General features: G+C 35.7%; 3 protein-coding genes across 6 annotated transcripts in view; 2 read left to right on the top strand and 1 right to left on the bottom strand.

The window, feature by feature from the left end:
• The window catches only part of LOC118742783 (lysophospholipid acyltransferase 1), a 59,456-nt gene extending 57,714 nt beyond the window's left edge, over nucleotides 1-1,742 (top strand). For all 4 annotated transcript variants that reach the window (XM_036475124.1, XM_036475123.1, XM_036475125.1 and 1 more), the window contains one exon: nucleotides 143-1,742. In XM_036475124.1, the coding sequence (XP_036331017.1) occupies nucleotides 143-895 (753 nt within the window). In that variant the 3' untranslated portion in view covers nucleotides 896-1,742. The remainder of the gene's footprint in view (nucleotides 1-142) is intronic.
• Nucleotides 1,743-7,590: 5,848 nt separating this feature from the next.
• LOC118742781 (activating signal cointegrator 1 complex subunit 1) lies at nucleotides 7,591-10,539 on the bottom strand (the record flags this gene model as incomplete). Its single annotated transcript, XM_036475117.1, is given in 6 exon segments — nucleotides 7,591-8,076; nucleotides 8,147-8,289; nucleotides 8,362-8,504; nucleotides 8,558-8,691; nucleotides 8,748-8,850; nucleotides 10,324-10,539. Coding segments are annotated over 6 exon segments (1,095 nt in total). The 3' UTR covers nucleotides 7,591-7,667.
• An 814-nt stretch (nucleotides 10,540-11,353) lies between these two features.
• Nucleotides 11,354-13,462, top strand: LOC118742780 (putative methyltransferase C9orf114). The gene is made up of 2 exons (XM_036475116.1): nucleotides 11,354-12,146; nucleotides 12,203-13,462. The coding sequence occupies exons 1-2, from the start codon at nucleotides 11,432-11,434 to the stop codon at nucleotides 13,006-13,008; spliced, it is 1,521 nt and encodes a 506-aa protein (XP_036331009.1). The 5' UTR covers nucleotides 11,354-11,431; the 3' UTR covers nucleotides 13,009-13,462.
• The last annotated feature ends 2,041 nt before the right edge of the window (nucleotides 13,463-15,503 follow it).

Here is a 15,503-nt window from a genome sequence, read left to right as displayed (position 1 = left end):
TCCCGACACAATTTTTATAAGTAGTTTATACCAATATATCCAAATAAACTCATAGTAATATATAAGTTCATATTCTGCTTATCCACTAACATACATAAATTAGATAGGTTCTAATAATTTTCTCTCCTTTTCTCTTTTACAGGGCAGCATTAGATTGTACCTGAAATTTTATTTGTGCCTTCATATAGCCGCACTAATTACCACTTTTATTTTACCTAAATTCATACGCGGGGAGCGACGCGCCTCCACAACAATACAACAACCAAGTGATGAAAAATTCAAGTCCAACCACTCTAGCACCGTCACATTGCCGGCGGGCGCCGAAGCTGCAGCGGGCGTTATTAGCGACATCACCGGAAAAATACCTCAAGGCAATGAAAATGATCTCAACGATGATGATAGTGACGATGATAACCTCAACGCTCCAGCGATCAAAACGAACAAAAGTTTGCCACCGCCACCAGCATTGCTGTCAAGTGTAGCGTGCGCACGCGAAGCGGTCAGTGTCAAGCATGAAGAGTGTGAAATGGATCAATTGGGTAATAAGCTTAAGGAGAAAATCGGTACAGAGACAAAGAATATTGAAGAATTTATTGATAAGACTGTAGCAGAAACGGTGAGCGGCATCGTCGAGCTGAAGAAAGATTTGATGCGCAATCATGGTTTCCATACTCGACCGCACATAACACACCAAGATGGCCTGCGTAAGCGTGTTGGCATTGCTGCGGCTGTGACGACAGCAGGTGGTAGTAGTGGCAACGAGACAATTGGCAAGCTAGTTAATGGTGTTGAAGAGAGTGGCGCCTTCTTGAAGAAAGAAATCGAGGTTATTAATGCTGTGGTGCAGCAGGCAAATGTCTTACCGGCTGTGCTGAGCAATGGACATGCTAAATAGTAATAAATGCCACAAGCATTTAGAGTAAGAAGAGCTAGACGACGACGAGGATGGCGATGACGACGAAGTTGACAAGAGGAAGTGGAAAATGATGGGGGCGAAACGCAGGAAGCTGCTGCTGCCCGAAATAGTTGCAGCAGTAGCAATTAGGCGACGAAGGGGGATGACAAGGAAGTTAATTAAACAATGTAGATTATGTAGATTGAAAGCTCAGCTCATTTAAGTTAAAGAAGGCGACATGAAACAAACTGGCTTGCGGAAAATTCAGCGGAAATCTTAAAAAAAGGAAACACACCACATAAGAACACTACGAATACGCACTTATTCACACGCACACATACTCACTTCCATATTGGCACAAAATTTACAGAGTTATACAAAGCAAAGAGGAGACAACAAAATTGCTAAAAAGTTAAAAAATAATAATAATAATAATAATAATAAGAAAAGCCGCGCTTTATGGCAATTTTTTCGTTTTTAAAAAACAAAATTTACAAATGGTCATCAAATTTGTTGTATGTATGTATATCAGCTGCTTAATTTCGCAATATTATGTACGTATGTACTATGTTATTTATGCATTGAACAAAACTTATCATTTAAAATACACGCTTTATACTAATTTTATCAATTTTATCTTTAATTTATTATTATTTGTTTTTCTGTTTTAAGTTCCTACACAAATTATTATATGGGCTATGTTTATTTCGCACTTACAAAAAAAGAACAACAAAAAAACGGGTTGCATATATTTGCAATGCTCAAACGTTGATAAAACCCAATTTTGACATACATACTTTGAATAAAACTGGAGACAAAATGAAAGTTTTAACTCATAAATATTGAACTGAGAATCTTTAACTATCACTTTAGTAAAGGGAAAATGTTAAGAAAACATCAGAAGAAATGGAATTTAATGCATGGAAATAAGTATGAGATAACTTACGTTTTGGGCTTTCATCAATAATTACGCATGTAAGTATGTATGTATGTAAGAATGTGTGTATACGAGTGTATTATTGAAATGGAATGTTGTGTTTAGAAGAAACTCAAAGGTTAATTTTTAAGAAGACCCTAAGTTTTATAATTGAATCCATTTGAATTTTAACTTACTCTTTGCGTCATTTGGTTATCATTGCATGCGACAAAAGAAAATTTTGTTTCAGTATTCGATTGTTAATTTTAGTGAAACTTTTTTTTTTATTTCACTATCACAATAGTGAGGCATTGCAATTCACCACTAAACATCAAAAGTAGTAGTGAAAAATTGTGCACTATCACTAGTTACTAGTGTAAACTGAAGCTTTAGTTATAAAAACTAAAGTTTTTCAATTGAAATTTCCTAAAAAAAAATTGGTTTTAGTGGGTAATATACCGACCTTTGAATTTCGAAAGAAAATGAGACAGAGTGTTTCTATTAGAGCTCTAGATACCCGGGTATCGAGCAATGCGAGTAGCTCGATACTCGCTCGAAACTCGTTCATTGCTCAACTGTTCAAATGTTTGTTCAAAATTTTCGAGTTTTTGAACAATTTCATAAACAAAAGAAAATTTGTAAATTGTATTTGTCAGCAGCGTCTTTCTAATTCATGTTAAATAAATTATATTATTAAATACCAATGTAACAATCTTTGCATTATATATCAATAGTTAGAAAAATTTAAAAAGTTGCTACAAAAATGTCAATATGATGAAAAAACATTGCTCAAATTACTCGAAAAAACTCGAATTGCTCGAGCTCATGCTCGAAAATTTTCGAGTAATGAGCATTGAACAAGTGTGCGAGTACTCGTTGCTCATATACCCGGGCTGTTTGAAAATGTGCGAACAAAATCGAGAGCTCTAGTTTCTATATAAAAGTAACGATCTACACATTTAATTTTGGATTGAAGTTCAGACATCGGTTTGAAAATAAAGCAAATCATCTTTCAATAGAGGGCAAGGCTAAAAATTTTTAGATGCTGAACGCGGTATTTGCTGGACAGAGCCTGAACTAATTATTTGGGTTTGAATAAAACTTGTTTCAATATTTAATTTTTGAGAACGAAATATACGATAGGAAGTGCAGTCTTTAACTAATAAGACTGTAATAATAAATAAACGACATTAGTACAGCGATTTAGAGCCCGCTCTTTGTCGTGACTTCAATACTGGTGAAATTTAGACCTAAGAACTTTCGAATAACTCCCTTTCCTAATTATTTTTTTAAGGGTCCCATACTAATTTGGTTGGTTTAAATCCGATCATTGGATTATAAAGAAATTAACGATAATCTTAAATTTTTATATAAGAATTGAGTTCGGTTTTGTTTTTTGCTTAAAAATTACTTGATTTTTGTTAGTTTCATTTTCGCTATGAAAAACTTACTTCTGATAAGGCGGCAAAATTATCTGCAAACGAAGTCGCCATTTCAGCTTTAAAAACCTTGTTGTACTTATTGGAGTGAAAAATCATGGAGAACTGGAGTTTTGAGCCTCCAAGCCTATTGGCTATCTTTGCACAAATCCAAATAGATGTAGATGAAAATTCATGTTTGGATTTTGCTTTGTTACACAGCCGGTGTGTATTTTTAGGCGCTCGACTTATTGAAAGATAAAACACTTGTTGATCAAAGGAAGAAAAGTAACTGCTATTAAATAACTAAAAATTTCTTCTAATCCGCTCCTTGCATTTAAAGTATGGATGAACGTATGTAAATATGAATGTCGAGAGAATAGAATGCACACATATGCCCACAATTTTAAGAACTATTGAAGTTTGTAAACAAAAGGTAAACATCGCATTACAAGAAAAGCGTCAATATCGAAATAACAGAGTAAAATAAAATTATGTATGCAGTTTATTGTGAAATTACAAATTATCAATGTTTTTCACACTATTAAATTTAAACACAACTTAAGAAATACACAAGCACATATGTACCTACATACATATGTATGTACATACATTGACTCAAACAAATGACCACGTGTTGATTTTTTTTTTTAATATTCGTAATGTATTTCGAGGTAAATTATTTTTGTTATTTGCTGCCCAAGAATTTTTTTATACTGTTTTTGCGCTTTTTTTTTATATATTTAGCTCGAAAAAATATTACGAATATTTAAAAGAAATCACTGTATGTGCAAGGTCAATAAAATGGTAATTAACGAAGCAAGAACAACAAAAAATAAATACCTACCTAAATTTAAACAAATAAAATCTAATGCAAAAACAAGGGGAAACAGAGAAAACACGCATTTTTTAGACTGAATACTTAGTAACAGTAACACAGAAGAAGAAAAAATAATAATATAAAAATTTAAAAAGCGTAAACAACACAGACATACATATTACTATACTCAGTTTTATAAAATAAAGCAGTAAATTCTGGTTTATACATACAAGTGTAACTCCGCCACAAATATGAAAATCAATTGTGCGTTTATGTGCATACGAGTTTTTAAAAAAAAAATTTTTAGATATTTTTATTTTTACAATTCTTTTTGTAAACACTTATTATAATAAAATATACGTATGTATAATAAAAATGTATTTATGTAATTCTAAAGGCACCCGAGTTCTGGCACCAGTATTTGCGTACAGCTAAGAAAGGAAAAAGAAAAATGTAAAAAATACAAAGAAATTATTTTGAAATTCGCGAAAAGCGCAGGATGAGCACAATTTGGGTTGGGACGATGATGCAAAAATAGGTTCATTCGATTAATTGATGCTAATGCTCAAAGGCACAGGCTGAAAGTTCGATGGCGTACAGATTTTCTACGGCATGCGTATTTCGTGGCATTTTCTTTAGTGAGATAAAAATGTGGAAGTTTTCGACCGTAGAGCCTAAAAATATGCAAAAATTAAGCAGCACGCAAGCAACACATTACAGTAAGCTGTCGCTAAATTTAACCTCATGCTACTAAATAGACGCTTTTGATTCGCCATTTCTCCACTCGCTTCAGATCATCCCTGCTCGAAAAAATTTATGAAAACAATGAAAAAAAAGTTAGCAAAGATGGACGAGATTATAAGCGCGTATATTTGTAGCTACCTAGTTGTTGTTGTATCGGCACGTTTCCCTGTCTAATTGGCAGGTCGTTGTCTTTAAGCTTAACTAAAGGTAGACCCTAAAAAGTGATGTTTTGGCGGGATGGGACCCAGTGGTTGCTGTGCGGGGGTACCCCAAAAGCTGGACATGTTTTGGGGCATGCTGGGGTCAAATTTAGCAAGGAGTTAAGTTCGCTAATGGAATTGACGGGTGAGAGTTTGCAGAGGTGTTGATTGACACGTCGAGTCCAGTGGTTCCCAGGAAAATACTATCTCCATGAGTAAATATGGCAAGTTCCATCGCTTCGCCACCGAGGATGTTTAGTCCTTCCATTTATCTCTCCTTGGTTCCCGACCAGCGAATGGGATGCAGGACTGCCAGTACCAGAGGGGGATATATCCATCTCCACTGACGGTTAAAAGATGGAAAAAGGAGCTGGAGCCGGTGTCTACTCGATAGACTTAAAGATCAACCGGTCCTTTCGTCACCCAAGCGGAGATCTACACTATAGAGAGGGCGCCTAGTCTTTTATTTAGCAGTAGAGTTCTAGAAGACAAAGGCACTATTTTTGTCGACAGTCAGGCGGCACTGAAGGCAATAGTAAAATCGGGAATTGTATGGAAATATCGCACCACGCTGGCGTCACTGAGCCGTATGAATGTATATTGAAGGGAAGGAGTCGGCTGACGAGACGGCCAGATACAGCTCAATGATGCCAATAGAAGAAGCGGATAGCTCCGTACTACCAGCGTTTAGTGATAACGTTAGGAAAATTTGTGAATACACCGTGGCCGCGACGAATGACTTCTGGAACAAACGGGAAGACTTTGAGACCATAAGATTATTATGGCTGCGGCTTAGTAGGAAAAAGACAAGGGACATACTGAAACTCCATAGACATGCAGTAAGAGTCCTAACCGAAAATTATCACAGGACACTGCTATAGCACCAATGCTTCAACGGTGACAAAAATCAACAAGTACAGACGAAGTGACTCAAGCACTTGGGTTCATGGTTTTTCAACAGTCTGGGCGCTGATGGTGATTGGTTCAGTAGAATAATGACTTGAAGCTAAGCTTTCAATTATAGGTACGTGTCTCCTCCTGACACGACGTCTACATCAAGTTCGCTTCTCACTTTCTTTGTTTATTAAAATTGTGAATAATGCTGCCAATGGTCAGTTCGTAACCAGAATTTATTTTATTGTGAGTAACATACTAATCGTCAGCTGAGTGTAAGATCGCCCTACATCGAAAATGTCCTAACTGGATATGTAACTATTTCGAGGGGTTATAAATATAACAATTAGCCTAACGTACTAGGCTAAAGAGAATCGCTTATCGAATAAGAACAAGGTCGAAACCACATTCGTTGTGCTCAAACTGCGGCTTCCCCAATTTGATTTTTATTCCACTCAGATTTTTGCACGTTTACTATGTATGCATACATAAATCCTTTTTATTAGAAGGTAGGTTTTTTATGAAATTCAATTCAAATATTACCTGATATTTTTTATTAATTAAATATTTGAACTTTTGAAAATTAGGCTTAGCAAATCGAAACACCATGCATTTGGCTATCCGTTTATATAAATTGTACTTTCCTTGAGAAATATAAATTGTGTTTTCCTTGAGAGCCATATAAATTGTACTTTCCTTGAGAAATATAAATTGTATTTTCCTTGAGAGCAATTGATTAAGTAAATGCACAATCAATAGAATACGATACAAATTAAAATACAATTAAGTTTATAAACAAAAAAAAAAGTTACTAAATATATTGCAGAACACAATAAAGTTAAAGAGCATCAGTGTATTACAATAAAAAGCAAACTAGATATGTAAAATTTTTTGAATGTGAAACTAAGGTAAATGCATAAATAACGAATTGAGAAAAAAAAACACGAAACAAGATTAAAAGCAGATATTTTTAAAAAGTGCAAGAAATGCAATGATAAGTGTTTTAGTTAAATATGGAAGACTGTACTTTGTAGGCAAGTAAGTATGCACTCAAAAATTACTACTTTACAACCATATCTGTTGTTGTTTTAGCCCAGATCGGTTGATATCTCAGTCGTTGTCGTCGAGTTCCACTAACGGCAGCCCCAAGAAGCGTGCAGGCTCTATTGGGTCGGTCCTCAGGGACGACGCCGTTAGGATTGTGGGGTTTTCTCTCTCTACCTGGTACCGGTGCTCAAGCAAAGATAGAATTTCTAGTAAGCCCTACGCTAGGGGCAACAATCTTAATAAAACCTGGGATGTATTCGAGCTGTAATTATACGGAAGTGGCACTTTTGAAAGAACATCACGCACTATGCGAAAACTTGGGCGATTCTGCCTATATCAAGCGTTCGAGGAACAAAATTTTGACAATCAGTTGTTCATCATTGACAAATCAAAGCAACATAACAATTTTTACTGTGCAATTTCTGCAGCATTTTAGAAAAATTTAAATTAAGCATTACCAACACATTATCAAGAAATCAACAAACGAGTATGAATTGGTAGAAGTTCTCAAGAATTTGTAGAGATCTTATTACCATACATACATACAGTACAATATTGAAACTGGACATACTTTACGGCTCCTCACAAAAAAGTGAAATTAAAACTATTTAAGATTCAATTTAAAATAAATATGTATGTACATACATACATATGTATTTCAGTTTTATTACAAATGGTACTATACTTTATTAGCATATTGCATTCTTTACACTCAAAATTCACCAATCCCGCATTAGAATTTTAAACTTCCTGTGATTCTATAAAATGCTCCTCGTTCGTCGCCCGATGTATGATGCATTACACACAAATGCACTTCACTGCATTCTACTTTACCAAAATTATAATCACCAAATCGTTTTAGTATTTCACGTGCATCGAAAGAATCAGCCGCTTTAGCATCAATTTGCTTACGGTGACGACTATTCATTATGGTCATGTGTAGCTTTACTCCACCGCGTTCATGATCATCGAAACCCAAACCACTGCGTAGAAAAGGTTGCATAGACATATCACCAAACTTTTTTAATTCTGGTGCATCAATGCGAGCGTACAATACGCGTACAGAGCTTGGATCGTCATTCATAATTTCCAAACCGCGCACCTGTATTTGGAACGGCGTCTGCAGATCGGCAAGGAAAGACCTTAGTGGAGAAAAAAATGTGTTTTTGAAAATTAAATTAATTTACATTGCTATACAGTATGTTTACTCACTTGCAACTTTGCAGAACCTCTACGGCTCTAGCTCGTTCAGCGTCGTCCAGTAGTACACAGGTAATCAATGTTAAATGAATACAATCATCAGATTGGAAAAGATTTTCATCAATACCAGGCAAATTGAGAGCCAGTATTTGCTTCTGCAGTGGAGCATAAAATTGAGATGTAAACAAAATATAATTAAAGCTGCAATTTTAACACAAACAATTTACCTTCATTGCAATGAATCTCTCCTTTACTTCGCCATAATTTAACGGCACACAGGTGAAGTGTGTCGGCCGCATACGTTTTCGCAATGAAATTAATAACAGATTTATTTTTCTGCGTGCCGCCATGACGGTACTTCGAGTTTTTCCTAAAACGATTGTTGTATGTTTAAGATATCGTTAGATTTTACGGAACACTTGCCTTTAATCGTAACATCATCGGCTTGTTTCTGTCCACCCTCCCTACTACGGGGTATATAAATATCGGTTTGAGTTTCAGATTCTATACGTCGTTTGGTGGTGCCTTTGAACCCGATCAAGCCACCATAAAAGCTCCTGCAATAGAAGTGTGGGAAGTATTTTCTAAAAATTGTCGTGTAATGGATTCTTACGGCGCCACATGCATAGTCAGTTTGTAATGGCCGTTTGGCAATTCTTCTAAGTTAAAATCACCTCCCTCATCGTGTTCATCATCATCGTCCTCGTCGTACAAGTCTGGAAAGATTTTTGAGTTTATTAAAATATGGGGTACGGTTTAGTAAGTGGCCCACCTATTTCGGGGTATTGCGTCCAAAGGGGTGACCCGATCCAAAAAAAAATTGCACACACTTGTAGCCAAGGGTCTACCCATTACTTTAACATCCACTATTGTAATTTTTGGTCACTAATTTATTTACAAATTGGGTTTGAAATATGCCCTTTTTTGTAAAATTCGGAAAATAGCTCACATTTATCACTCCTATTTTCCTTAAAGCAGCCACTTCACTAATGCATTTTTATATTCCCCTTCACTTTAAACTTTATTCGACTTGTTACAACTTTCTTTATTACTTTAATTTTAATCTATCAATCACAATTTATTAAATAAAAACATCTTCAAAACCACGCGTTTGCCTTTGGTTGCATATGCACATTAAATGGTGGCGTTTAGCTGTCAAACTGCTAAATATACAAGAAGGATGAGAGACAAAAGAAAATATGATATAACCCAGTCAGCATTAAAAATATAAACCTTTCCATGGAAAATATGTATTTACTGTCCCTGTGGCTCCTTTCGCTGAGGGTTATAATCCCTAAGTGCGGCCGAAGGCCACCTACGCAGAAAGGTGTTCTATGCAAAAGGTGTTCGGCCCCCTTTCTTTGGCACCACAGAAAGGAGAATTCTACTGCCTGAGGGTTATAATCCCTAAGTGCGGCCGAAGGCCGCCTACGCAGAAAGGTGTTCTATGCAAAAGGTGTTCGGCCCCTTTTCTTTGGCACCACAGAAAGGAGAATTCTACTGCCTGAGGGTTATAATCCCTAAGTGCGGCCGAAGGCCGCCTACGCAGAAAGGTGTTCTCTGCAAAAGGTGTTCAACCCCCTTTCTTTGGCAACACAGAAGAGAATTCTACGTAGTGAGGGTTATAATCCCTAAGTGCGGCCGAACATTTCTATCTGTCGCTTTTTTCTTAATTTCACAATATTGTTAGTTAATTTTTTTCCCCATCATTTTTTTTTTCAAATCGCCTGATAACCAACTTGGGATAATTTCTTTTATTTAAAAATCCCACGTTTTTCGTTAGTTGGGTTATATTCCACTTGAAACTGCTCAGTTTGCCTCGGAAAATTACGTTTTTACCCCATTTTCAAACGGTTCCCTAGGGGTCTGTGGGAGGTCCCCAAGGGGGGGGTGGGGCTTTTCGTAAAGTGGCGACTGTCCCCTTTCGAATGAGGGGGGTTTGGGGGGCCCCGCCCCCTCCCCCTCCGCCCCCCCACCCCAAAAACGGTGGGCCAATAACTAAACATTTCCCAAAATATGTACATATGCACATACATATATGGATAAATCAAATAAATCCTGAGCAGCCTGGCACGTCATCATTGCTACAAGGCAAATTTAAGGCCGACTGATGCGACGATGACGATACCAGAAGTTTGCATATGATCCATCTAAACGGTAGGATATATGTATGTACGTTACTATCATACCCTGCTCCATATAAGCGTTTCCCGTCGGTTTCGTGTCTTGTTGATGGCGTTGGCGCTGCATGTCCGCTAGTTGGTTTCCGAAATCTTCGTGTATTAAATTCACGCGATAGCAACGGTTGTTGTCCATACGTTGTAGAGGTGGTGCCAATATTTCACGGCTCATTTTATTTTTATCAAAAAGACTTTTTGCTAATCCACTTATTTGAAGCGCTTAAATTGAAAATTATTTTTGTTCCAAATTAACGAAAGGTGGAATCAAAACAAAAACAATTAAAAGGTTTGTTCGTCGAAAATCCAGCAAGAATTATCCAACACTCAAAATATCAGAGAGTAAGAAAAAATTCTCTCAAATTCTCTCTCATGTTGAGAAACTTGCAAATTTCTGCACGAACGCAAACGTCCACGGTTGCATTTCAAACACAAAAAATTTTTATAGAATTTTTAAAATGCTTTCGGATGGCCAAAAACAGGATATACATGTATATTTCTTGTTGTTCTGACTTTCTTTGACATACATTTCAATTTCTTCATCGTACTAGCTGTCGGGTTTCTTAAATCGACTCTGGTTGCAATTGCATTCCGATTGCGAATACCATTTTTTTCAGCCGAATTAAGTTCAAATCATTGGAATTAACTAAATTAATTATATCAACAATTATTTACTTCCTTTTTTCATAAAAAAATCGCTCGTGTTTATAAATTTTTAAATTTAACGAACTAATTTATTCAAATTATTGTAGACAAAAGTGCAACCATGCGCCACAACCACATGTTTTTCGTGTTTGCAAATTCTTGCTGGCAAAATTTTTTCCAGCAAGAATTTGCAACTTCTCTCCAAGAGAACTGTCACTTACCTCTCACAATTTTTGAGTGTTGGATAATTTTTTGGTCTGCACGAACGCGATTTGGGCAAAAATCGTGATTTTTTGCTCGACGAACAAACCTAAAATCAGCTGCTTTGAGAAGTGTCCACTTGTTTTATTCAACACATTTGGAATTCGGTTTAATTTTCACCACACTTTGGAATTGTTTTTCACACGTGTTGATGTGATCGTATTCCTCGATTTGTTTGCAATTATTTACTAAACAATAAAGAAATTATTTCGAAATGCCTCCGATAAAAGCCAGCAATGAGCAACCAAAGTCATGGAAGAAGATCAACGAGGAGAGGAAAGCGCTCAAAAAACAGCGTAAACATGAAAAATTGCTGAAGGAACTGGAGAAGACTGCAAAGTCCGAAACGGATGCTGCGGAGTCCGCCGCCGATATCGCGGTTACGCCTAAACCGCAAGCTTCAACTATTAGCATTGCAGTTCCTGGTTCCATACTCGAGAATGCACAATCGGCTGAACTACGCTCCTACGTAGCTGGTCAAATAGCACGCGCTGCATGCATTTTTCGCGTCCATGAAGTGATTGTCTTTGATGATATCGGCGTGGCTACGGCACGGCAAACAAAACGCAACTATGACACAGATGATGGAGAGGGAACGGAAAACGGTGGCAATTCGATGTCAGCAACAGTGCGCAGTAGTTGCCTACAATTGGCGCGCATACTACAGTACTTGGAATGTCCACAGTATCTGCGAAAGTACTTCTTCCCTTTGCATAAGGATTTGAAATATTCAGGACTTTTGAATCCATTGGATACGCCACACCATTTGCGCCAGCAGAACGTTTTCCTATATCGCGAAGGCATCATTTCAGAAAAACAAGCAAAGGATGGATATTCGTATGTAAATGCTGGTTTGCTGAATGATGTGCTAGTCAATAAGGCGATCGAACCAGGGGTGCGTGTTACTGTTAAGCTGGAAAATGTAAAGGGTATGATGCAAAATATACCTATATATAATTTCTATATTTCATTTTATTTTTTCTAGATAACACTAAGAAGTTACGTGGCAAAATCGTCAGCCCTGATGAGCCGCGTCGCGAGACAGGTGTGTACTGGGGCTACACAGTGCGCATTGCTCACTCGCTAGCCGAAATTTTCACTAAATCGCCCTACGCTGGAGGTTATGACCTCACTGTTGGCACTTCGGATAATGGCACAAATGTGCATGAAGTGCCAAATCGTTCATACAAGTTCGATCATCTGCTTGTAGTATTCGGTGGCCTCAAGGGACTTGAAGCGGCGTTAGCTAACGATGACAAACTAGATGTAGACGATCCATCGCTGCTATTCGATCAGTATGTGAATGTGCTACCGAGACAAGGATCACGCACTATACGCACGGAGGAAGCGTTACTTATAGCTCTAGCAGCATTACAGGAAAAATTACAACCTAACGTGCCTGAAGTGGAAGAAAAACTTGGCGAATATCAACTGCCTCGCAGTGATGACACTGGCATACGACCAGATGTTATGAAAAGTAATAAACATAATAAAAAACGAAAAATATACGAAACCGGTGGTGGAGAAGGTGATTTAAAGGTTGAACAACAGCAGGCACCAAGGAGGATTGAGGAAAAGCCATCACCAAAAAAGGCGAAAAAGAGCAGAATAAATGAACCTTTGGATGACAAACAAAATGAAGTTAAATCAAAGTTAAAAGGAATGCAACAGTTAAATAATGCACATATGGTTGACAATGATAATGACTTTGAAGTAGTGCCAGCTAGTATTGGCGGTGGCCAGTCAGCGGCAACATTGAAAGATATGGGAGATTTAAGTCGCTTCGATTAATTAAGTTTCAAAATGTTAAATTTAGGTTTCATGAATTGCTTATTTCAAAATTTTAACGATTTGCGTACCTTGGGAAGTATGGTGCTGGAAATAAGTACTAGAGCCGCTCGAAGCTTTTCTGACACCGGTCGGAATCGTGGGATTCTGAAGAAATGATTATAACTTTTTATTGTTAATTACTTTTGTGTAATTTTGCATATTTCGCACACCCTCTTCAAAAGAGGCACACATCAAAAATCAGATCTTTTTACTCTGGAATTCATTAAACTACTTCAAATAAATATTTTTTAATGCAAACTTACATACTTTACTGCTAGTATCCACTTTAATACATATATAGGTATATTTGCTTATGCATATGTACATACATATATGTAATTGTCTATACGTATGCATACTTATTCATACATTCTTCGTATTTTTTTTTTCATTTGTAAGTTTAACTTACAGCGAATAATCAACATTTATATATACTATATATGTATATGTACTTATTAAGTAAGCCATAATTCTATATATTTTACGCTTAATATAAATACACACCTCAATTTAATAAAATATCTGAATGTATTTTCTTTATTTAATTTTCTAAGAAATCAACAATTTTGTCACGAAATGATGAATTCTTGGTATACTAAACTTAAAGTACATAAATGTATGTATGTATGTACACATGCGTTCAACTCATTAGAAACGAAATTCAAATGATATTGTTTGCAAATTATGTTTATGTTTTTTATTTTTAATGATTTTCATATATATAGTTCAATCTGTAACAGAAACCACAAAGCTTGCGAAAATTCCAAAAAAAAAAAATGTATCAAACTTCAAAAAATTGTCATCAAAATTTCCAAATTTTGAATCAGAACATTTTCGGGTATGCACTTCTGTAACCCATTCAATTGTAGTCTAAGAAAGTGCAAGTCTCAAATCGTTAAAAATAACCGTTGATTTAAAAAATTTTTTTTTTTTGGAGGTTGGTGCGCATTTTATTCCATATAACACATGATCAAAATTTTTTTTATACGTAAAATGGGCTACAGTACTGCATACCCGAAAGTTTTCTTAATATTCTGATTAAAAATTCGGAAATTTTGATGACAACTTTTTGAAGTTTGATTAATTTATTTTTGCAACTTTTATTATTGTGGTTTCTGTTACAGATTGAACTATAGTTTAAATGAAAATTATTAAAAATAAAAAAATAAACATAAGTTGCAGACAATATCTGTTTGAATTTCGTTTCTAATTAGTTGAACGCAGGTGTATATATACAATTTAAACTTCATTATTATTTATACATATTTCTAAACAGCTTAATCAGTGTCAGATTTCAATTTATTTGTTCGGTTTTGAAAAGAGAAATACTGTTAAAAATATCCATATTTATAGCTACATACATTTATATTGATTTCTAACGGCATATACTCTGTGGAACACTACTTCTGGTAGCCCGTAGTTTCGGTTTTGATATATATATATATATGTAAATCTGGGTCGTTCCCATCGCGTATTACAATGTGATGTGCAAAAGTAGCTCTGACGGCTGTTTTAGGTCAAAATTTCTGTTTCTTTTTTTTTATAAAATTTCAGTTGTGCGAAGCACTCAATCTAATATAGCAAGTATTTTTATAGATTTGTTATACATTTCTTATTTACAAAACTTAATTGTAATCCCTTTCGTACATCTACAATTTTATATTTTTCTTTGCTTTTTACAATTCAAGAACAATAATACCGATTTAACAGTACTTCAGTATTAAATTTTGCTAAAAGTGACTAGTTACTGCTAATGTAAAGTAATCATTACCTTAATTGCATACAGTATATGTTTGTATTTATGTGTGTAAATATTGCCATTATGAAATAACTCAAAAAAGTTTCAGTATAGAAAACCGTAAGAAAACACAAATTTGCCGCAAATTGAAATTCTATTATTTAATGTTGCAAACATTGTCAGCTGGTCCCTATAAAACTTTATGAAATACCGGAAATAAAGCTACTTAGTGCAGTGGGTTTCAGTTACTTAGCGAGTGTGCCTTAAAATATGCAATACGAAATGTGGCGAATGAGCGATCGAAAATGTTTATCTACAGACATTGCATATTTTTGGGCGTACAGAACTGTTATTTATTTAAGAGGTTTCTAGAATTCAAAAATAAGCGTTGTTTTTCAAACTTTTACATATATTTTTTTTATGTATTTGACGGTAAAAGTAGTTTATAACAAGTAATTTTTAAGCAAAAAACAAAACCGACTTCAATTCTCATATAAAAATTTAAGATTATCGTTAATTTCTTCACGATCCAATTATCGAATCTAAACTACCATTGAGGTGCCACGTTTCCGATGAAAAAAGAATTATCGAAGTCGGTTAAAAAGAAGCATTTTTGCTAAATCAAGCCTGTCGGTATTAGTGTCAGCATGAAAGCACGAAACCGCCTAAATCGACGTTGTGGCAAAAATGAGATTTGGTAACCCTGAACTCCAGGCAT

This window comes from Rhagoletis pomonella, unplaced genomic scaffold (genome assembly GCF_013731165.1).
Source record: "Rhagoletis pomonella isolate Grant_MI unplaced genomic scaffold, Rhpom_1.0 Rhpom_scaffold_00007, whole genome shotgun sequence".
NCBI lineage: Eukaryota > Metazoa > Arthropoda > Insecta > Diptera > Tephritidae > Rhagoletis > Rhagoletis pomonella.
This window is presented reverse-complemented; position numbering and strand designations above follow the sequence as displayed.